This window comes from Euprymna scolopes, chromosome 2 (assembly GCF_053919585.1).
Source record: "Euprymna scolopes isolate OS-2025 chromosome 2, ASM5391958v1, whole genome shotgun sequence".
Taxonomy (NCBI): domain Eukaryota; kingdom Metazoa; phylum Mollusca; class Cephalopoda; order Sepiida; family Sepiolidae; genus Euprymna; species Euprymna scolopes.
In genome coordinates this window covers 77,779,355-77,802,007 of record NC_136483.1, presented here as the reverse complement: position 1 = coordinate 77,802,007, position 22,653 = coordinate 77,779,355, and the positions used below count along the sequence as shown (strand labels likewise).

The 22,653-nt window shown below is 32.3% G+C and overlaps 2 protein-coding genes across 2 annotated transcripts in view; one reads left to right on the top strand and one right to left on the bottom strand.

Moving 5' to 3' along the window:
* Window positions 1-21,059, bottom strand: part of LOC145292749 (techylectin-5A-like) — a 66,281-nt gene extending 45,222 nt beyond the window's left edge. Inside the window, exon 1 of the mRNA XM_080138787.1 lies at window positions 19,903-21,059. Within this exon, the coding sequence (XP_079994913.1) occupies window positions 19,903-20,596 (694 nt within the window). The 5' untranslated portion in view covers window positions 20,597-21,059. The remainder of the gene's footprint in view (window positions 1-19,902) is intronic.
* Window positions 1-22,653, top strand: part of LOC145292744 (protein disulfide-isomerase TMX3-like) — a 252,942-nt gene that overhangs the window by 167,153 nt on the left and 63,136 nt on the right. The window lies entirely within an intron of this gene.

Genomic DNA, 22,653 nt, shown 5'->3' with positions numbered 1-22,653 from the left:
TTCTATTTAACCAATAGATGATACTCTATCTTGTGCATGACATAAAAATAAAACATCTGATGTCCACATAAATTTATATCCTGAATAGTTGATTAAATCAAAGCACAATGCATATATATTTGAAGATATTAAGAAGACACATAAAACCTGTTTTCAAAATGATTGGATTAGGTCCAGAGCAGAATTGATATGCTATAAAAACATGTAAACTACAAATCTTTTTATCAATGCTGCATGCGCGCACACACATACACACACTCACATCTTAATGTAGCAACCATCTTTGTTAGTAGAACCTGTAGAATATACTGACTATACCTCCCCTTCCTGCCAAACATGCACAAAACCACCTGTTGACCATGAATAGCAGCGTGATGCCTGAGAATGGCATCCTGGTAGTTTAAAACTCTAGGAACTAGGCAATGCATTTATTTTAAAACTCTATTTTGCCCATTATTGGCGCTAGACAGGTTGTTGGAGAGATCAGATCCGATCAACAAGCTGTTTGTCAAACTTTATCAGAACAAACACCAAAAGATAAGCTACACTTAAGACCATCAAATATCTGATGTATAAAGTGGTGGTTATAGAGTCAATCTCACCAAGAATCAAAGAATTTTGGAACTGGACAGTCCTAAGTAAACACATAGTTTGATGTAGAAATTCACACTTTGCAGGTACCAAACCTTTGAGATGATGAGCATATTATGTAGCCTTGTTAGACTCGGGCAAATGGTCACTTCTTCTTTGAATATTTAAAACATTTTTTTATATCCCCCCCCCCCCCAAAAAAAAAAAAAAAATTAATCAAGATTTCATCCAGATGCAGAGAGCAAAATTGTGGAATTAACTCCTACTTTTCCAAACTTTATATTCCTTGAATCATCAGAGAAAAACCTCATTAAACAAAATAAACTTGAAAAAAAATCTATCAGATGTAAAGAAAATAATAAAAAACAGTAACTAAATAATTGATACAAACACTTATATCATCAGTTTGAATAATAGCCCTCTCCCAACATCAATCTAAACTTAAAATCAGCTAAATTGCACCAAAAAATTGACACATGTCTCTGACTAATTGTGAAAAGTTTGTACACAAAGCTGTTGTCTAAAGTGTAAATATGCAAAATTTGTGGAAAGGATGATTGTGGTCACTAAGAATCCATTTGCATTTGAAAAATAAATATCCCAATTCATGGATAGATCTAAGAGGGAAATAGCATGATTTGCTACAATACATCATAAATACAAATTCAAAAATAAAACTTTCATTTTTAATACAGAAGCATTAGCAGTAGACTTGTTGCTCGATCTTCAAATTTAAAGAATAAAGATTTATATAAAAGATAAAACTTTGACTAATGACTATGAATTTAGATTTTTCAATAAAAAACAAACAAAAAAATCCTTGACTATTGATTTACTTAAAAACAGTGACTAATGACTAAAAAGTTGGATTTTTCAAACAAAAGCATTATCTAATGACTAATGTGCTGAGTTTTTCAATAAAAACCATGACTAATTATGCTGGTATTAAGCATAAAAAAATTGTTGGTCAAACCTTACCACCACAAAGATGGCTGACTGACCCTGGGATTAGGTTAAAAGCAATCAACTAACTTCTGTCTTACCATCAATGGTTATAATATATATACTTATCACAATTACAAATGACCCACTATTTACTGTGAATTTTAGTTGTGTCACTGAATTGAATGTTAACAATAGAAAGTTTCTCCTTTTGTGTTAGAGACTTTTAAATTCTAAAGTTATCTTTTTTTTTCTTTTTTTTATGAAAGACATAAGGATTTTTTTTTTTTTTTTAGACATTTTGTTTAAACATATAATTTGAAATTCAAGTTGAATGACAAAATTTGATTCAATTCAGTTGGACTTGTTTTAATTTTTAGTACATTTCTAAAAATAAAACATAATTTGATCGATTTTTATTTTTCAACCATTGATTTGATATATCTGTTTTACAACATATCAATCCTTTATGTAAATTAATGCAAAAAATATTAGACATATTACTATTTTACTCCATAGCCTGGTGGGCGAATGTAGTAAGTATGGATTTTGAGAAAAGGTGTTCTATCTTGGTATACATTTTCAAATAGACATCACATTAATATTAAAGATTTGTTCAACTTTTCTTATTTTCAAAATTCGGAACATGTTGTGCATTCTGTCAAGATTTTTATCGATTTTATTCTGTTGATCCCTGACAGTTTTTTATGATTGGTCATGGTTACCTAATTTTCTCTTAAGAATTTGTTCATTAGTATCTCAAACATGTGGCTTGCAATCTACCTGCAGCTGACTGGGCACCTTTTGTCATGACTGATATTTTCCTCAAATTTTGATGTTGAATAAATGATTTTCACTCCTTTTGTACTTTTGCATTAGCAATATTGAACTTGACCTTCCTAGCAAATGCAAATAGGCAGTCCACTGATATTAAGGTCAGCAGGCTCTGTTTTAGTTCCTAAGGGAAAGTACACTTACTCCCCCTCCACCACACACACACACACACACACACACACACACACACACACACACCATATCTTTCATCAGTTACTTATTGAGAAGGTACAAATGTGTTTTGAAGAAGAAATGTATTTCACAACTCATGAAAGCAGAAATAAAGTATCCAATTTTTAGGTACATTAAAAAACAGTTTTAACTAGACGTTTGTGAAACCTTTCCATTGTTAACATTCAATTCAGTGACACAGCTGAAGTTCACAGTAAATAGTGATTATGGCTTTTTTGGATAATTGACAGGCAATACAACTTCAACAATAAGTTTTCATATGGTTTGAAGTGATTAAAACTTTGCAACTTCTATTGATTAGGGAGAGGCATGATTAAGATTATGCAAAGTAATTTTTCAGTCAAAATGTGCTTCTACCTTAAAGAAACTCTTCAGTGCTTTATAACCTACTTCCGTATGAGCTGTTGATTTTGCCTGCTTTTGACCCGCTAAACTTCTCCCTCATCATGCAATGCCCCATTTTGTGTCACTGTGTTTGAGCTCCCTGATATCTCCCTGTATATAGTATTACAGTACAGAGAATTTAATAATTCAAACTATTATTGAAAAATCTGCCAGTCAATTCTTATATATAAAGTGAAAGTGGTTTTTCATGCCTACATTAGTTTTTGAAAACAAGATCTTTTTGGTTAGCTGCATAGGACACACATCGGTCTGTGTTATTAGAAACAAAAATTTTATTTCAATTATTTCTTAGTTTTTCATTAATAAAGGAAGTACCTTTAACTTCCTATTTCATACATACTTTTTCTTTTTTTGCATACACCAGGACCCAAAATTAATAGGATACACTTCCAGACATTAATCAGAAAAGAAGCGTAATAGTGTGTTAACTCACTTATATACCATATCACCAACTGACAAAGTAATTACTAAAAGCAAGTATAAACTAGAGGCATTGCCACGGTGGTATGTAAAACGTCAGCATTTTACACATTAATAGTGACGTCATCATTTCGTATGTTTGTGTCAATTTCTATGGATGGGCATTCGTGTTATAATTATTAATGGAAATAACATTTTTTTTTTTTTTTTTGCTATGGATGAAAAACAATATAAGACTTTTTGTAAAACAAATAGATTTTTATTAACGAACTACACAGACTAAAGTTAATAAAATTAATTTTAATGTCTTCTGTTGACACTTATGTATCTAAAGATAATGTCACTTACAGGCCTCCATACATTTTTAAAAAAAAGCCGCAAAACATAAGGATCACCCTCTATCAATTTAAATAATAAAATCAAAACGAATTTTTTTTTAGGCCGATTTTGGATTTACAATTTTTATTATCTCAATAGTCTTATATTCTCTTATATTAATATATATTTTTATTATTGGAAACCTGTTATTAAAAAATCTGTTTAAACTTCATATCGCTTGATATTTAAATTTAATCATTTAAAGCTTTTTAAAAATAATTATTTTTTCGAATTGTTTTTTTTTTTATTTTTGTAATTCAAATAACTATCTTACCAAGAAAAACAATTATCAAGAAAAAGTTTTTTTTTTTTTAACATAATAATATTATGTCCAATTTTATTTACAACTTTAAGGTAAGTGAAATAAATAACAGGATTTTATTTATATATATATATATATATATATATATATATATATATATATATATATATATATATATAACCATTTTTTATCATTTGACTTTTCAGCTTTAAAAAAGTGTTGATATTTTTTATTGACCTACATTTATTTTGTTTAGTTTTCAGACCATGAAATATGGGGGGGGGGAGGTAGACCCCCCCCCAATATATTTCCTTTAATATGTTTAATGAAGCCTACTTTTATTATGTAAGTTTATTTAATAAATATCGAAAATTTCAGGAAGATAGGACTATTATTTGATTTTTGCTAGATTTTTAAACCATGGGTGTGTTTACAGCTTCAAAAACGTCACTACGTAGGAACGTTATTTTAAAGCGTTGATAATGTAAACACGATTTTTGTCTCGCATTTTCATTATTTTTGTATGCTGTAAAAAATTTTTTAAAAAATATTGGCAGTTTATTTGAAGCTTTTTCTTTTAAATGTTAAAAAAGTTGGAATGATAATACTAAATTGCTATTACGTGTTACATGTTAGGATGATGTTACAACTGTGCCGCACACTGAAGGTACCTAATAAACCATATCAGCAGTACATGTTTTGAATACAAATTAATAAACAGCTTTTAAGTTTATTTTTGTTTTAAACGAAATTAGAAAATGATCACTGTTGTTTAAGACTATTTATATTGTGGCAGTTTTTTTTTTTTTTTTTATATAAACGAAATGCTTTTGTGTTTTTTAAATAGTAGAAAATACTTCCATGGCCATCTTCACTATATTTCTTACATAAAGTGCTAAATATAGGGCTCCTTCAGTCTTTGACAGACTATGGATACCCACGAAGTGGTGCCTGCACGTGAAATTTTTGTGGCAGGAGATGCGCAATCTCCAACCACACCTCTCCTGAATCAACATTATTAAATACCAGTGGCAAGTGAAGTATCTGTACAGGACGACTGGACACAAATGCCGAGATAAGCGAAGAGCTCATACAGCGCCTTGATTTCCCGAATGGTCACCCATCTGGTATGTTGCTTAACTTCGGTGATATGTTTCTATATATACACACACTGACATATGTATTTGTGTGTTTACAAAATGCATGCGTATATATAGGAGATATATATTACACATAGGGCTCCTTCAGTTTTTGACAGACTATGGATACCCACGGAGAGGTGCCTGCGCGTGAAATTTTTGCGACAGCAGGTGCGTAATCTCCAACCACACGTCTCCTGAGTCGACATTGTTAAATACCAGTGGCAAGTGAAGTGTCTGTACAAGACGACTGGAAACAAATGCCGAGATAAGCGAAGAGCTCATACAGTGCCTAGAATTCCCAAATGGTCACCCATCTGGTACTAACGAACCAAACGAACAAACAAACAGACAGGAATACGAATTTATATATATCAGTTCTTTATAAAGGAGAAATAACTCCTACCAACACCAGCCTCTCCAGACCTAGCTAAAAAATATGTTGGAATGAAGTAAGACCAGTTTAAACAAAGCTTCTATGTGCACACTGCATCTTTCAGGCATTCAGAAAATGGAATTGCCACAGCGTTTGCAAATTGATCATGGAAATATATGGATCAAAATATACACCCACAATAAATAAAAAATGTGGACTACTGACCTAGAGATTTGTTTGGAAACAGCAGGTGGATGGTTGGAGTGTCTTAATATATAATGGGATATTGTTTGTTTTTATATAAGTCTTACTGCGTCTAACAAAATAACTTTTGGATTTTTTTTCTATGCTATGTCAAAACCTAAGTTTTTCACTATTTGTAGTTTGTTTTTTCTTTTTTATCTAAATCTCTACTGCATGTTATGAAATATTGAGGCCATAATCCCTGGAAATACCAATATTTTTTTGTTAATTATAAATGAAAGCTATATCTGATCTTTTTAATATCAGATCTAAGTAGCAATCTGTTTGATATATCGATGCTTGATTTGAACTAACCTATTTTATAATATATATATATATATATATTAATGATTCATCGCTAGGGCTATAACAACAGCATGTTTTCATTGTTTTGACTCTCGAGTATATATCCGACATAGTTAGACACAGTTAATCAACCGAGAACCACATCACTCTATACAAAAGCATATAAGATATCAATGGATACACACTCGAGAGTCAAAACAATGAAAAGAATATGCATCACTTGTCAGGTCCAAAAGCCACTCAAGAATAAAGATTAATGTAAAAAATGGATTGTCAGTTGAATGTTGAATGGAATGAAAAGTTTGAAAATGGTTTATGTGAAGTATTTGTTTACATCAGAAGAAAAAAATTACTTTCTCATTTTTTTATATACAATTTTTTATAACAATAGCCATAAAGTTTTTATTTGTGCCATTAATTTTTATACACTAATGTGAAAATAACGACTAATATATATTCAATGTCTGATTAAAATGAAATAATTAGCCATGTAATTTTTAAAATCATTCGTAAATCATGTATGACTGCTCACAAGAGCCATAAAGCCAACAAACCTCAAGTCCAAGACTTGAGTTTCACCTTCATTTGGACTCATCAGTTGAACACATCTGAACTTGGGATCGGAAACCCAAGTCTCTTGCGTGTGAGGCAAGTATTCTGCCACTGCCATTTCACATCATCCGTGGAAAGAAAATAGATAACTTCATGATTGTTCAATATTTGAATGTGATTTTAAAGCCCATAAACTGTGGATTTGTAAGTAATGCCAAAGTTGAATTAAAAGTTTAATGTCCAAAGTTGAATCTTGTTTTTGTGCTCATAAACCAAATGAAAAGATGAATTTTCAAACGCATCCTTGCCTTTTCAAAGAACTCACCAAACTTCATTTTAAACATAGTTACCCATTCAATTCTGGTTCAGTTTTAGTATTGCTTAACTTTGTTTAAAGTTTGCAGCAAAACAGTTCAAAATAATAATCATAAAAAATATCAAGACACCAATAAGTCAAAATATTTGATAACTCAACAAATTTGATATCGCATTTTTTTGTTCCTCGAATTTGATTGGGTGTTTTTTTCGCCTGATATCACGTGATCTTTTGCGCTTTATTAAAATAAATTGCAAAAAGACACTCGCATACACGAACATTTAAATAGTTAAAACAAAATCAAAGAAATTTTATGAATATTTTATACAATTTTGAAATGATTATTTTATTTTTTGTATTTATTAAAAAAATCTAAATTATTTTTTTTTCATCACCTGTTACCCCCACGCATGTTATAAATCGTCTGCTTTAGTGTCGGTTGTGTCTGTTTGTTGCCTTTCCACAATTTACACATAAATTTTTATTAGATACTATTAATCAATTATCTATTGAAATCAAACATGCAATAGAGTAATGTACTGAAACAAACTTTAAAAACGATCCCAAAACAACAAAACTATTCTATTATGAAATGAAATTCTCGAGAATATACAAAGGATTTTAAAGTATTCAAAAACTGTCGAAAAGAAAGCCATTTCTGGTTTTAAAATTGTCAGCGAATCCTCAAGTATTTAACATTAAAAGTTTTTATAGCCAATAAAAAATAATGCGCGCACAAAACTAGAAATTAAAACAACAGTAACAAAATTAGTTATAGTTTTATAATAGTTTAATGACTAAACGATACAGTAATTATTGCATTTAACTGCCAGTGTCCCATAAAATAAAATACTTGTTTAGTTTAATCAAGACATTAAAAAAAAAAAAAAAAAAAAAAATATATATATATATATATATATATTTATTGTACATCCATTATGGAATTAAGTTCTCATAAAAAAATCCCCCCCACCCAAATCACTTAATTTAATCAAGTGTTTTTTGTTTTTTTTACAGAGGAAAATCAAATTTTAATGAGATCGATCGAGTTGCGTCCATCTTGCTTATTTTACAGACGAGAAGAGGGTGCCTTGAAATGAAAAAGGGTTTAACAAAGGACAAGATGAAAAAGGGATTGAAAAAGGACAGAGAAACTCTGTAAAATAAGTGAAAAAAATTAAAATATTTATCTAGATATTTTTTTTCTGTCCATGTTTCGAAATAATCTCATTAGATTTTGACAACTCCAATCACCGCTTAAAGTTTATCTCCTTTGACGCTCCCCCTCCTACTCGTCTGCAAAATAGGTGAGATACGATTGATCACATTAAGATTTGATTTTCTTCTGTAAAAAAAAACAAAAAACTACTTGATCAAATCAAATGAAATTTTTTTAATGAGAAGTTAATTCCATAACGGGTACATACAATATAATTTTTTTTCCATATTTTCATTTTTTAATGTCTTGATTAAACTAAACAAGTACCAATAAAATAATTTTAAAAAATATAAAAAACTTCCGGGCAACACCAGATAGAAACTGCTATTTTTAGATAATTATTTCCACTCGTTTTTCTTTTTTTCTTTTCTTACTAGCAATTCAGCCAAGCTTTGCTCAGGCCCGGTGTACTGTTCATAACCATTACGCGCACACACACACACACACACATATATATATTACAAAGTTTGACTTGTGTCCAGGTAACCTACATCTAAAATTTCAAGTGTTTAGACCTAAAATTGGCAGGGGAATTTGGTAGAGTCTACAAAAGTCAACTCTGTAAACATTGACCTCTTGGCAGCCAAAATTCGCCTCAAAACTGATTAAAAAGCTTACTGCTTATCTGGATATCTTTTATGTAAAATTTCGAATGTTTAGATCCAAAATTTGCTGAATAGTTTGCTAGAGACCTCAGAGGTCAAATCTTTTGAACTTTGACCCCTTGGCAGCCAAATTTTGGCTAAAAACCAATTGAAAAGCTTAACCTATGTCTTTATACACTTTATGTAAAATTTCAAATGTTTAAACCAAAAATTGGATGAATGGTCAAATATTTTTAACGTTGACCTCAATTTTGACCCATTCATTCATTAACATTTATTGTTTTAGGCTCAAATCAAGTTAAAAAGTCTAACCTATGCCCAAGTAATCTACATCTAAAATTTCAAGTGTTTAGACCTAAAATTGATGGAGTTTGGTAGAGTTTTCAAAGATCAAATCGTTGAACTTTGACACCTTGACAGCCAATTTTCTGTCCGAAAACCGATTAAAAAGATTTTCCCAAATCTCAATGTCCCTTATGTCAAATCTCGAGTCTGTAGACTGAAAATTAACAGTAATTTGGTAGGAAAATGTACACACACACAGACAGGCACACTGACAATTTCACTTTTATAGATATACTAGCAGTTCAACCTGGCTTTGTTCGGGCCCTATGTACTGTTCATAACTGCCCTACATGTGAATAGACTTTATGTAAGATTTCAAATGTTTAGACCAAAATTTGTCCATATAATTTCGTAGAGACCGCAGAGGTCAATTTTTAAAAATTTTGATCCCAATTTTGACCCCTTAATTATTTATTATTTTGGTCTCAAATCAAAATACAAAGTTTTACCAATGTCCAAGTTACCTACTTCTAAAATTTCAAGTCTTTAGACCCAAAATTGGTCGAGAAATTTGTAGAATCTGCAAAGGTCAACTCTTTCAACTTGTACACACACACACACACACACACTTTCACTTTTATATATATATACTAGCAGTTCCACCCGGCTTTGCTCGGGCCCTATGTACTGTTCATAACTTTATGTGCATATGTACCACAATGCCTTTCTATATAATAGGCTTTCTTAACTACCATAGAGAAAAGTTGGTAGAGACCGCAGACGTCAAATATTTTAAAACTTTGACCCCAATTTTGATCCCTTAACATTTATTGTTTTGGGCTCAAATTAAATTAAAATGTTTGACCCATGTCCAAGTAACCTACATCTAACATTTCAAGTGTTTAGACCCAAAATTGGAAGAGGAGTTTGGTAGAGTCTGCAAAGGTCAACTCTGTAAACTTTGACCCCTTACCAGCCAAATTTTCGCCCAAAAACTGATTTAAAAACCTTGCTGCATGTCTGAATACCCTTTATGTAAAATTTCAAATGTTTAGACCAAAAATTGGCTTAATAGTTTGCTAGAGACTGCAAAGGTAAAATCTTTTGAACTTTGACCCCTTGGAAGTCAAATTTTCAGCAAAAAAATAAGCTTACAAAGCTTGCTCTATGTCTGTATACACTTTATGTAAAATTTCAAATGTTTAGACCAAAAATTGGCTGAGTAATTTGGTAGAGACCGCAGAAGTCAATTTTGTTTTAACTTTGACCCCAATTATTATTCCTTAACATTTATTTTGGGTTCAAATTTAATTATAAAGTTAGATACATGTCCAAGTAACCTATATCTAAAATTTCAAGTGTTTAAACCCAAAATTGGCAGAGGAGTTTGGTAGTGTTTTCAAAAGTCAAATCGTTGAACTTTGACACCATTGACAGCCAAATTTCTGTCCGAAAACCGAATAAAAAGATTTTCCCAAATCTCAATACTCCTTATGTCAAATCTCGAGTCTCTCGACCAAAAATTGACAGTTATTTGGTAGGGAAATGTACACACACACACACATTTTTACTTTTATAAATATATAGATTCCTCATTCACTCTTTCACATAGGGGGGGGGCATTTTGTACAATCAATAGATTGTTGTCAAACAGAATTTAATTTTGATGCTTGTTACTCTTCCTGTAATCCAAAACCGGAAATAAAACAGCCATTAAAAAAAAAACAAAAAAAAAACACTGACGTTACTATACAAAGATTTAAAACATTTTTTTTTTAATTTTTTATTATTATTATTATTATTATTATTATTATTATAAGGCAATTTTAGTACACTAGATTGCACAGTGGGTATGCAACAGGGCACACTAAAATTTATATTTCCTTTGGTTTTCATTCAGTTTCGTTATTAAATAAATGCGATATTCTGTAAAATTCGATATTTTCTACAAAATGTTGGCACTTTTCTAGCCTGCTTTTCTCTATTTTAGATTCATAACGCTAACGGGTAACGGGACAGCACTACTGTCAAAGGAAAAGTAAGGTGCCTCCTTCTCTCTGCTTGGCTCTGAGAGACTCTTGGACATGGTCGAGAACCACTTAGACCCCCTACCCTTACTCTTACTCCTACCCTCGATCAGGGTAACATAAGGCCATGGAAAGCAGGTGACTAATGTAATACGGAAACAAACCGAATTAATTTTGTTTATGGTTTCGTATTTCATTGTGCTGAGCAGAAGATATCTCTGGGTACAATGGTCAGGATAATCGCCCAATATGGGCACTGCTCGGCCAGAAAGAAACTGCAACCTACTGTCTGTACAACTGCAAATAAACCTATAGCAATACACCAGACTCTTTATTCGTGAAACAGCGTGAATTAGAGCACCTCGCTCGGTAGGGATTACCATGATAGACAGGTGGTATCTGATCATCATCAAACTCCGGTAACAAGCAAAGTATAAACTAAAGAAGATAGAATAAACCAACATAAAAAGTGTGAACAACCATGAATTCATGAATACCTGCAGGGAGAGAGATAGATGGAGAGCCATGGCCGTCAATGCTTGTAATCCAGGCAAGACACCACTTGAATTTAATTGAATACTAACTGGACTTTTAATGAAATGATTCCTCACTTAGTAATATATAACGAAAACAACATAAAACTACTTTTTATGCCCAAACAATTTTTTCTTGTGTTCTTTTATAACCGTAATCTTTATAAATTGCCTTTTTATATTCAAACTGCAAATTAATTTAGAAATCATGTCTGCATGTTTCTTTCCGATATGTAATTGATAAATACACATTGAATTAATTTACCGTTAATCGAATACTTATTTAAATAAAAATAAAAATTGAAAACTAAAGCGAATTAAGGGGGGGAAAAAAAAAAAAATTAAAGTAAAAATGGCAAATCTGATAATATTTTCAATTATATTCTCTACAACCTTGAATATGTGGACAGTTCGTTAATATGGTCGCCATCTGTTTATTGAGTAACCGGTTGTAAGGGATTTTGAAGTTTTAAAAACTCAATTGTAAAATGATTTTTGGATTGGATTTAAAATACCCTTCAGAGATAAGTCTGGTTGATAAATAAATAAGAATATTTGTGCCCAGCTGAGCACACATTACATAGACATTGCTATTATCTAAATACACCCTCCCCATACACATACATCTTGGAGGTGTGAGTGATGAAGTGGATGGCGACACAGACAGACGACCTGAGTGTGACAAGTTCAGGTCCAGTCGGTTCCATAACACCGCTTTAACTTATGGATGCTGACAACCTTCACATAGTCCCTCCTGTTAAGTTCCTAGTTTTAGAAAGAATCAGGAAAACCAATGCCAACAGCATAATCCAATCGGTCAAAAAAGTAGTATCTTGTGAATTCATACGAACTTACCTTTTATTTACCATCTATTTCATCATTCTTTAAGAAATTGTTTTTTAATAACTTTTTTTATTTTTTAAATTCCTGAATTATTTGGATTCGCATCGAAGTAGTCTATTTTATTCCAAGTAGCCTTTTTACTAAGTTTGGAAATATGCAATAATTTTTCTAATCAACGACTGGACCCTTTCTTTTTTTTTTTTTTTTTTTTTTTTTTTCTTTCAATGATAATAAATAGGGCTGTAGAGTTGGAATAAGTCTTGGAAGGAGTCTGAGTCAGATTCGTAAGAATGCTCGGAGTTGGAGTCGTATTTAAGAAAAAAATCAAACCATCTTATTACAGAATAGCTATTGCAAGGAGAGTAGTTGGAGTCGGATATTTCAGAATCCTAGGAGGCGGACCATATATCCCCCAACTCCATAAGCCTGATGATAAAAGAAAAAAAAAAGAAAATGGTAATCTTGAAAATATTTCAGACTCCTAAAAACGCAAAAACTTTCTCTGTTAATTTTAACACGTTTATTTTTTTTTTGTTTTTTTTTTTACTTTTTATTCATTTTTATGAAAGTTAAAGATCATTCTTATGTAAATTATCCAAAGTATTTATACTGAACTTCATTTCGGTATAACTCCCCCCCCCCCAACAACTCATTTTCTTTTATTTAAAATCACATTTTAATAAGAAAATAACAGAATAAATTTGTAATAGCAAGTTCACTAGTTTACACGAAACTGTGATTATCAAAAACTAATTATTCGAAAAATCCAATATGGAGACGTAAAACTTCATAAGAGATTGCAAGGGAGATAAGTATCAAATAATAATTTTAACGAAGTGAAATAACCCAACTCTAACTATTTATTCATTTTTATTCGCACATAACTAATTTTTAATTTCCAGTCGTAATTTACTGCTACTGCTATTACTACTGAAACATAATTTTAAGTAAAAAATAAGTTCTTACGAAGTAATGATTCAATGATTGAATTTGAAAAATTGAAACATTAAACTGTTTTTCGATGCTTATTCAGATTAGCACTTCCTTATGAGAAACAAAAATGAATAAAAAACTTTTATCGTATAACCTACTTGCTACAGAATGAAGATAGTATATTAAAAAATCACAAAAACTGGTCAAGTAGTTCTTATTTTTATTTCTAAAAACAAATTTGCTGTTTTTTTTTACCGATAGTGAAGGCCTAAGCCATTTTAATATTCTTTAAATTTTGTTTTTAATTTATATAAAATGACTTGGTGCTTATTCAAATTGGCACTTATATAGCAGCGATTAAAAGAAAGAAAAATACAGAAAAGTCTGTATGATGTACTAGGTGTATCAGAATTTTTGTGGAAATTTTGAAACCCCTAACAGAAAACTGCAAATAAAATATTAAAAAAAACTTGCAATTTCTCTTTTAAAAGTGGGTTGTTTATTTTCTTTATGGAATATACTTCCAAAATAAACTATTAAAGTTGTTTAAAAATAATAGAAATATTACTTTTGATTTTTTTAAAAAGTGTTTACAAAGTGCCTGTGCCATGTTTTTTATGTAATGAAATCAATTGAATTTTACGAGTTAATTTTTTTTCTATTGGTTAAATTTTTACGATATTTTCAGGGTCAATGTGAAATTTTATGCTCTTTCCAATAAACTGAATATAATATTTTAGACTAATGTTTTTTTTTTTATAAAATTCACCCCCCCTCCCATTTTGAAATGTCTATTAAAAAGTAAATAATTAATTTATGCATAAAAGTTTTATATATCATAAATTGAAGATAAACGATCAATAAATAACTATTCTAATTCAAAATAAAAGTTTTTTGGAAATTTACCTGTAAAGTCCAAAGTGTAAAACCTTTTTTTTTTTTTAAATCATGTTGATTTTTTTAAATCATGTTGATTTTTTTAAGTGAAAGCTCATGTGATGCTTACATAGTCAAGTAAATATCGGATGCTGATAACAATTTTTTCTATTTCATTCAATGTTTTCTTTTTTTAGATATTAAAAAAAATTCACTCGATAAAGTAGAAATAAAATATAATATTTAAAAACACATGTATTTCATTAAGAGAATAATAAAAAAAAAATCAGTAGAGTGGGTTTGTTTTTAAATGGCAAAAACTATTAAGTGAATGTGTTCAGTTTTTCAACTACAGTGGCCCAAAAATACTAATTTTAGTTTGCAGCACGCAATAGAAAGAGACATTAATTGTGACGCTTAGCACCACCGAAGATTCAACGCAAAAAAAAAAAGCAGATATTTGTCTCCCTTTATTTCAACTGTGAAAAACATTGGATCGCGCGTTTTTTTAAAATACTTGCTTAAAAAAGTATTTTATTTAAAAAGGACATGGAATATAAAATATAAATATGGATAAATTCTTAACAATGAAGAATGGAAGTACTCATTGAAGAGTATTTTTTATAGGTAAGTGATTTTTTGGAATTTATATATATTTTTTATAATCGAAGTAAGTAAAATTCCGTTGATTTTCTTTAAATGCTTTTTAAAGAAAACTGATTTTAAAAAACAGATATTGCATAATTTGCTATTAAACCTGTTATTTTTTTAAATTTGGTCTTTGCTCCTTATTCCTTTAATTGAAAAAAAATTAAGGTTTGAATTACATTTTTCAAGTAGTTATAAGCTTCGAAAGATAGTCGAATTATTAAAGTTCTTATCACGCATTTTTAATCGCCGCTTCTGATACACCTAATGATGTATGTACTCGTTACAGAACGAAGATGTCATATTCCAAAAATTACATAATATAATAAAATACTTTTTTTTTTTTTTTTTTTTTTTTTTAATTTAAGAAAATCAAATTTTACGACTCAGTGTTTTTGTCAGATTTGATGAAATCCGATTAAATAAATAAGGGGAGACAACTCTAATCGAGGTTGAAGTAAAAAAAAAAAATCAGCGTTCTCTTCAATAGTTTAGTAGTAAAATCGTAAATTTTGATTTTCTTAGTTTAAAAAAACTACTTGATCGACTTACAGAATTTTTGAAACATGACATCTTCGTTCTGTGTAAAAAGTACGTACATCAGACTTTTCTGTATTTTTTTCTTTTACTTTTAATTATCACCATAAGTGCCAATTTGAATAAGCACTGGTTTCCTTTCTAAAGCTCGGTTTCGGACAGTTATTATGTCAGCTTAGGTTCGGCATAGCATCAGCATCACTTTGACAAACCAGGAGCTGTCCTCAACCTTCAGTTGTCTCATGAGGTATGATTCGGTTTGGTCCAAGAAAGTGCACTCGCCAAAGAATTATCCCCTCCTTTTGGAGGAGGTTGGGTTATTGCTGGTACCCCCACCTCTGGCCCCATCAATCTGACTTTGTGTCTAACCTTGCTGCAACAGGCATCAGGTAAATATGTGTCTACAAATTAGTAATGGAGGCTTTGGAACTGACTGTGATCAACCCGGATCCAATATGAAGATTAGCGTAACACAATCTCCCCGCCCCGGCAATATGAAGATTAGCGTAACACAATCTCCCCGCCCCGGTCGCTCATTTACCATAAACAAAACTATGCTCTTAACAATGAGAAAAGTGCGAGTGTTATCGAATTAAAAAAAGAAAGTTACTCTTTTTTTTTTGTGATGGTATTTTTTTTTTTACTTTCTTTCCACTTCAACATTCACCTTTAAAAATAACGATCAAGGAGGTTTTCGGGCATGCTGAAAACGAATATTACATTTAAATGTGAGGCAGGCGAGTAGTTTTCTGGATATTAAGACCGTTATTATCCAATGTAATCCATTATGTTTTTACTGGTGGCCATGTTTTTTTTCCAACTGAAAAATACTAATGTGCATGCGTGTCACAAAAATACTCCCTCCTCCCCATGTTAAGAATGGCGAACGCCACTGACATTTATTAAGTAATACATTGGAAAAAATGTCTTAATATCAAGAAAACTATTTGTCTGCTCCAAATTTAAATGTGATATTCGTTTTCAGCAGACCCGAAAACCTAGAAAAGTCATCGTTTTAAAGTGGAAGTGAAGTAAAAATTTACCAAAATAATATATTTTCGATCTTTGGTTCTTTTCTACGGCAGGGGTGCGTGGTGCGATTGACTTTAATTTAATCTATAAAATATTGGATAATAATCAAACGTTTCAAAATAATTTGAATTTTAAATTTTCAACAAATAAACACCACGTCGGCCATTTTCATCCATCATTAAAAGATGCAAAGAAATCTATCGGTGTTTATTTGATGACCTATATGAAATTTAAGTTATTTTAAAGCCTTTAAATTATCGATTAGATAGTAATTAATGCTTTTAAGGGTGGGGGAGAAACAAGCGTTATTACTTATTTTATGCTCCTGAAGCAAAAGAAAGCATCAATTTTCGTAGGCGCCCCTATCGTAATAAACAACCCGATTTAAATAATGATTAAAAAATGAATTTATAGGGACATTTCAAGGTGTGCCTTTATGAAATATTTAAGAGGATTTTATCTTTTCTTTTGTACTAATGAGGAGGGCTATGACAACAGAATATTCTTTTCATTGTTTTGACTCTAGTATATATCTGACACAGTTAATCAACTGAGAACCATATCACTCTATATAAAAGCATATAAGATATCAACGGATACACATTCGAGAGTCAAAACAATGAAAAGAATATGCTGTTGTCCTAGTTCTATTAATGAGTCACCGGCTAAAAGGGCCCAGAGGCTGCTCAAGGATAAAGGTTAATAAGTTCGTCAGGGGGGTATTTATTTCTCTCCCTCTCTCCCACAGCGAGAAGATATGTCACTAGGGTGGGATGGAAGAGCCAGCGCCCCAGAGGAGGAGTACTTTGACCTTCAAAAATGCCTTAGAAGCCCTATCGATATTCCCTACTAGAGGCGCCTCACGCGATTAGCATACCGTAATCAATAGGTTAAAGGTTATTTCTGAAATTGTGTAGACTGTTGATTTTGGTGCTGAGGGGGGGGGGATTTCATAAAAGTTGTCAGGTGGATAAACGCCGTGAGGATTAGTGACGACGGTTGAACCGGATCCAAATTTGATTACTTAAGATGATTGTTCAACAACAATTTAATGTTGGACTTGAAAACGACCATATTATAGTCAGCTGGGAAGCAGCCCCGTTGTATTGTGTTCCACAAACAATCATGGAAGTTTTGTTCAGCTCCAGGTACACAGGAGAAAGGAAAATTATTTAGTGATTATAGTTAGACCAGTTTTTTTACTATGGTTTTACAAGATTACCATTTTATTACAGTTTTTTTACTATGGTTTTACCATAGATTGAAGCTCAGTCGAGCACCACCATGAAAATAACAACTATCTGTGGGAAAGAGGTTGTAGGGAAAAGAATAAGACATTCCCCCATTATACTTTGAAGTCGATTTTGTGTGAGTGGCACACCTCCTCAGATTTGACAATAGTACTCGATCTTAGGGCGTATATAGCTCTATATAGGCAGAGAATTGCGTCAGGAATAGGATACTTTCTGGAGCGGTAGAATGATCCAATCATTTTTTTTTTCTAGCGACCCTAGCAACTTTATGTAATATCTTCCCATATTAGATTTTCTTTAAAAAGTTGACATGTTTAAAACAAAACATTATCAGAAACGTACACAAAGTCAATCTGCTTTTTTGTTTCATTCTCCTTCAGTCGAAGTTCTTAGAAATCAAGGGGCCCTACTACTTGGGGCTAATATTTGAATTCTATATGAGATACATAGATATTCGAATTAAAGTTCTTCATCTAACAAACACTAAGTTAGTAAAGAAGTTGATAACACAATTTTCCTCTTTCCAATTCAACATTTTTATGTTATAGTATATCTTTCTTTTTCATATCTTGATCTTACTGGATTCCAGGACAAGACTTCGTCTAGTCTGGTGGAGTATCCAGCTTTGTGTTGCTACTTCAGGTAATATCACTTGAAGAAAAGCTTATGTGGGTTAACCATAACGAGATCTTATTTGGGTCGCGAATACTATGTGATTTTGAATATGTAGTCAAGGTTTACTTACTATCCTCATGCTAGGTTATCTTAAAAAAAAAAAAAATACCTGTACAGAGAAACCTTACATACAAGATAGTATCCAGTAGGTACTCAAGCTCTGTCCAGTAGGCATTCAATCTGCACGTTTAGCAATAAAAGGGCAATTTCAAACTTACACGGGACAAACCAACGGAAGACCCCCCCCCCTAGAAATGCGTAAGCACATTAAGAAAAATGTATAAATTTTATACAATCACTCCCGTTTCCACCGCTCCCCCCTCCCCCGACTATCCTGTGAATGTTTTGGGAAACATGGCGATTGTGCTGTGTATTTAACAAGGAAAAAAAAGGTGATGGGGGGGGGGCAGAAAAAAAACAAAAAACAAAAAACAAAAACAAATGCACAACAAATAACTTACCAAACGCAATAAAATTTACTTTTCTACTTATCTGTATAATTTTCACGTGTGTCGTTTACTAATTGTAAGATTTATCTATATATTTGTTAGCATCACGGATTTGTTTTACAATAAACTGACGTATGTAAAAGTGGTAAAGAAACAAATATATAACAAGTAAATGTTACCGAAGGCAAGATGAGTTACTCTTCTACCTACCTGGATAAGTCTTTAGTGTTTTAAGTACGAAAGGCAAGTAGTGAAGAAGCGCTTAAGTTAAAACGAAAACAAACATGGCACCATGCACTTGCCTTTAAAGTTTCGAGAATCGATTCAAAACGAAAGAAAAAAAAAATGAAAATATTGACAGAAATCTACTGAATAAATATCAGTGACATTTATTTAACTTAAGCGCTCTTCACTCTGCGTTTCGCACTTAAAACACATTTCGAAATCAGTTAAAACGCCAAAAACTTAGTCAGGTAGGTAGAAGAGTAACTTATTTTGCCTTTGGCACCATTTATTTGCTATATATTTGCTTCTTTACTAGTTTTTCGTATATCGGTTTATTGTAAAACAAACTACGTTATGAACAACAATTTTGCCAGGGCTTGGTCGCGAATTTGAAAACTTAAAACATGATACAAAAGCTTCCCCCCCCCCCAACTACCCTTAGACTTGGGCTTACGGTCCCACTATCCCTCTTCATTTTTTTTTATTTTTTTTTTTTAAATCTTTTAAACCTGAAAGAAATACGCGAAGTCCCGACAAAAATTGTCGTTCATCATGGAAAGCACGCTGGCTTGGCTAAGTAAAAGTGCCGATAAGTAAAAACACCCGTGAAAATGATATGAATAATTTTCTTGTGCTTGGTAACAGCTATCTGTTGTCTTTTTTTTTTTTTTTTTTTCCTCAACATTACTGCACAAGTGCACAATCGCTGAAACTTTAACCCTAAGCCCGGTCTGGAGACGGGAGCGATTCTATAAAAGTATCAACAAATAAAAACAATATTTTAATCCGTGCGTGTTTTTACTTACCTTTAAATACAACTGTGTCTTTAGTAATTCCACATTGGCGCACGTGTGATGCGCTTTCGACTTTAATCTCTTTTTGTTGCAAACTTGTCCCCGGTCCAGTAGATTTTCGGCTTAACACGTTATTCACCTCGACCACATCCAACATAATATTTGATAATTTGTTATCCAAATTCCGACTAATCTCTTTCTGTTTCCGAATCTTTTGTTCGATGAACATAATCGTGCGGAACAAAGAGGTGAAATTGTTTTGGTACATGTTGAACAGATCTTCGGCCTTCTTCAGCAAGACCGTGTGCTCAACCAGAGTTGAATTCAGTTCGCGATTTTTCACAATCTCCCCGAGAAGGGTCGCTTCAACGTTGTGGATCTTCGACGTGAGTCCATGGACTTCGTTCACGTTCGAACCCACTCTTTTCGGATAATCTGCGTCGTCGTCTACGATCCGGTCTGACTGGACAGGTTGGGTCATGGACGGACAGTGCGAAGAGTCCAGTTCGTTGACCACGATCGTGTAGGCACAGTTCGCCCCCTTGGCCGTGGCCGATTGTGTTTTTTGTCCCGGTGTGGCCGGAACAGGTGCCGGGGCACCGGGTATTCCTCGACGACTAGCGGCTGTGACCATCATCACCCCGAAAACGCCCATCGTGGTCAGGACGATGACTACTGAAGAAGTCCACCCTGATAAGGGCTGCATGGCGATGCCTTAACACCGGCTACTACTAGCTAATAAATGGGGATGCTGGGTAGATGTGTACGCAAGGAAATGATGCGGGTGTGTGGGGTAGAGCGAACAACTGGGTTCGTCTCATGCACACCCGAAACTGAGCGGCGCGGCTGACGGCAGTTCACTTTTTGCTTCGACTACTCGTCCTCGCCGGCGATGGTGGTGGCTCGTTAACTCGTCCGTGCCGACGGGTCACACCTGATTAATTGATTGTAGCTTCTTAATTTCCTCAACTCGAATTTGTTATTAGATTTAATTTATTTCATTATGTTGATATTCAGTTTCTGTTTCTACTATTAATACTACTACTACTGCTGCCTCTGCTGCTGTGTCTCGCTCGTTTTGTGTATTGGCAGTGTGACCCGAGGAACGCGGTGTGGAATTGCAGACGACTCTGTTTTATCACCCGGAAGTAAACGCGCACAAATCTTTCTTTCTTTCTTTCTTTGCTGACCGATCCTTTACGAAAGAGTGACGGAAAGAGAGGTCCTCCCCTCTTAAAATCCACACATTAACAAACTCGTCTTTCTCTGTCACTTTCACACGTTCGTAAGATCTGAACAAATAAATATTTTGTGTTTAAAAAAAAAAAAAAAAAAACATTTACTATTGGTTTTACTTTATACAAATTTCATATTCATCCTTAAACAACGGACATCCATTAAAAAAAAAAAAAAATTAACACTCTCAATACCGTACCAATATCTTAAAAAAAAAAAAAAAAAAAAAAAAAAAAAAAAAATCGGTTCAAGTGTACTGTATCCCTTGGTTTTATCCCAATTTTTGGATGAAATTGATTGTTAGCCAGTGAATATCGTATTTATTGACCCGCAATAAAAATTTAATTTACTTTTCAAAATTTTGAAAATTTAACTTTAATTCAATCTTTTAATCGCTGGCGCCATCCTCCACTCTCTTTTTTTTTTCTTTTTTTTAATTTCTTATAACAAAACATTTTTTTCCATTTTCAAAAAAATACTATTGGTACAAAAAAGCATTAAGTTTTAACGGAATTTAACGAATTTAAAAGCAAAAACGAAGAGATTAAAATTGAATAAATGGATCGACTGTGGTCGAGGAGACCTTCCGAATACTCTTTTCGTTTGCTAACACTACCTTTTCGAAATCCATTGTTTTTTTATTCACCTACTCTGTTTTCATACCTACTTCATTGTAAACCTTTTGACCAAGATCAAAGTGTAGTATCTGTTCTTCAGATGCTGCACTGCACTTCTATTTCTTGTCCTCTTTCGGTGGCGGAGAAATCCTTCACGACTGAGACAATTTTTATTTTTGTACCTTTTCTCCACGTTAAAAAACGACCCTGGTGTCTAACTCTGTCCCGTGGGGAGGCATAGTAAATAGGTACAATTTAGTATTATTCTTTCTTCCTTCTTTTGATTAACTTAAACATGGTTTGAGCAAAAATAAATATCTATCTTGTGGAGAAGAATCTCCCCACTATTATATATATATATATATATATATATATATATATATATATATAATATATAAAAGCTTCGTAAATAATTAAAAAAAAAAACCCCAAAACAACAACAAATAAATGAAACACTAGGCATGCACAGTGTGTGCACACGCGTTTGGCATACTTTGCTTTAATCCTGTATGCATAGATATGCATCAGATTAGAGTAGGACTGTACAAAACACAGAATAAATGCAACTGTGGAAATTATGGATAGCTGTTTGTGAGTTTGTGAAGATTTAAATATAAGGAAAACGATATACAAATGCTTTATAATTACTTGAATAGATTCCATTTTTTTTTTTTAACAAATAATAAACCATTTTTTCTTTAACCTACACCCCCCCCTCTCTAGTAGATCTTTTACAAAAAATCTATGTTATTTGAAAGTAATGCAGTAACCCATTTCAGGTGCATGCTCAGTTGTACCTCATTATTAAAACTGCTCCCAAAAAGAAAAACAAAATGACACAAAAAAATTATTATGTACTTACATATTAAGTTCTAAAAAGACACCAAAATTATGCGACTTCATAAAGTAT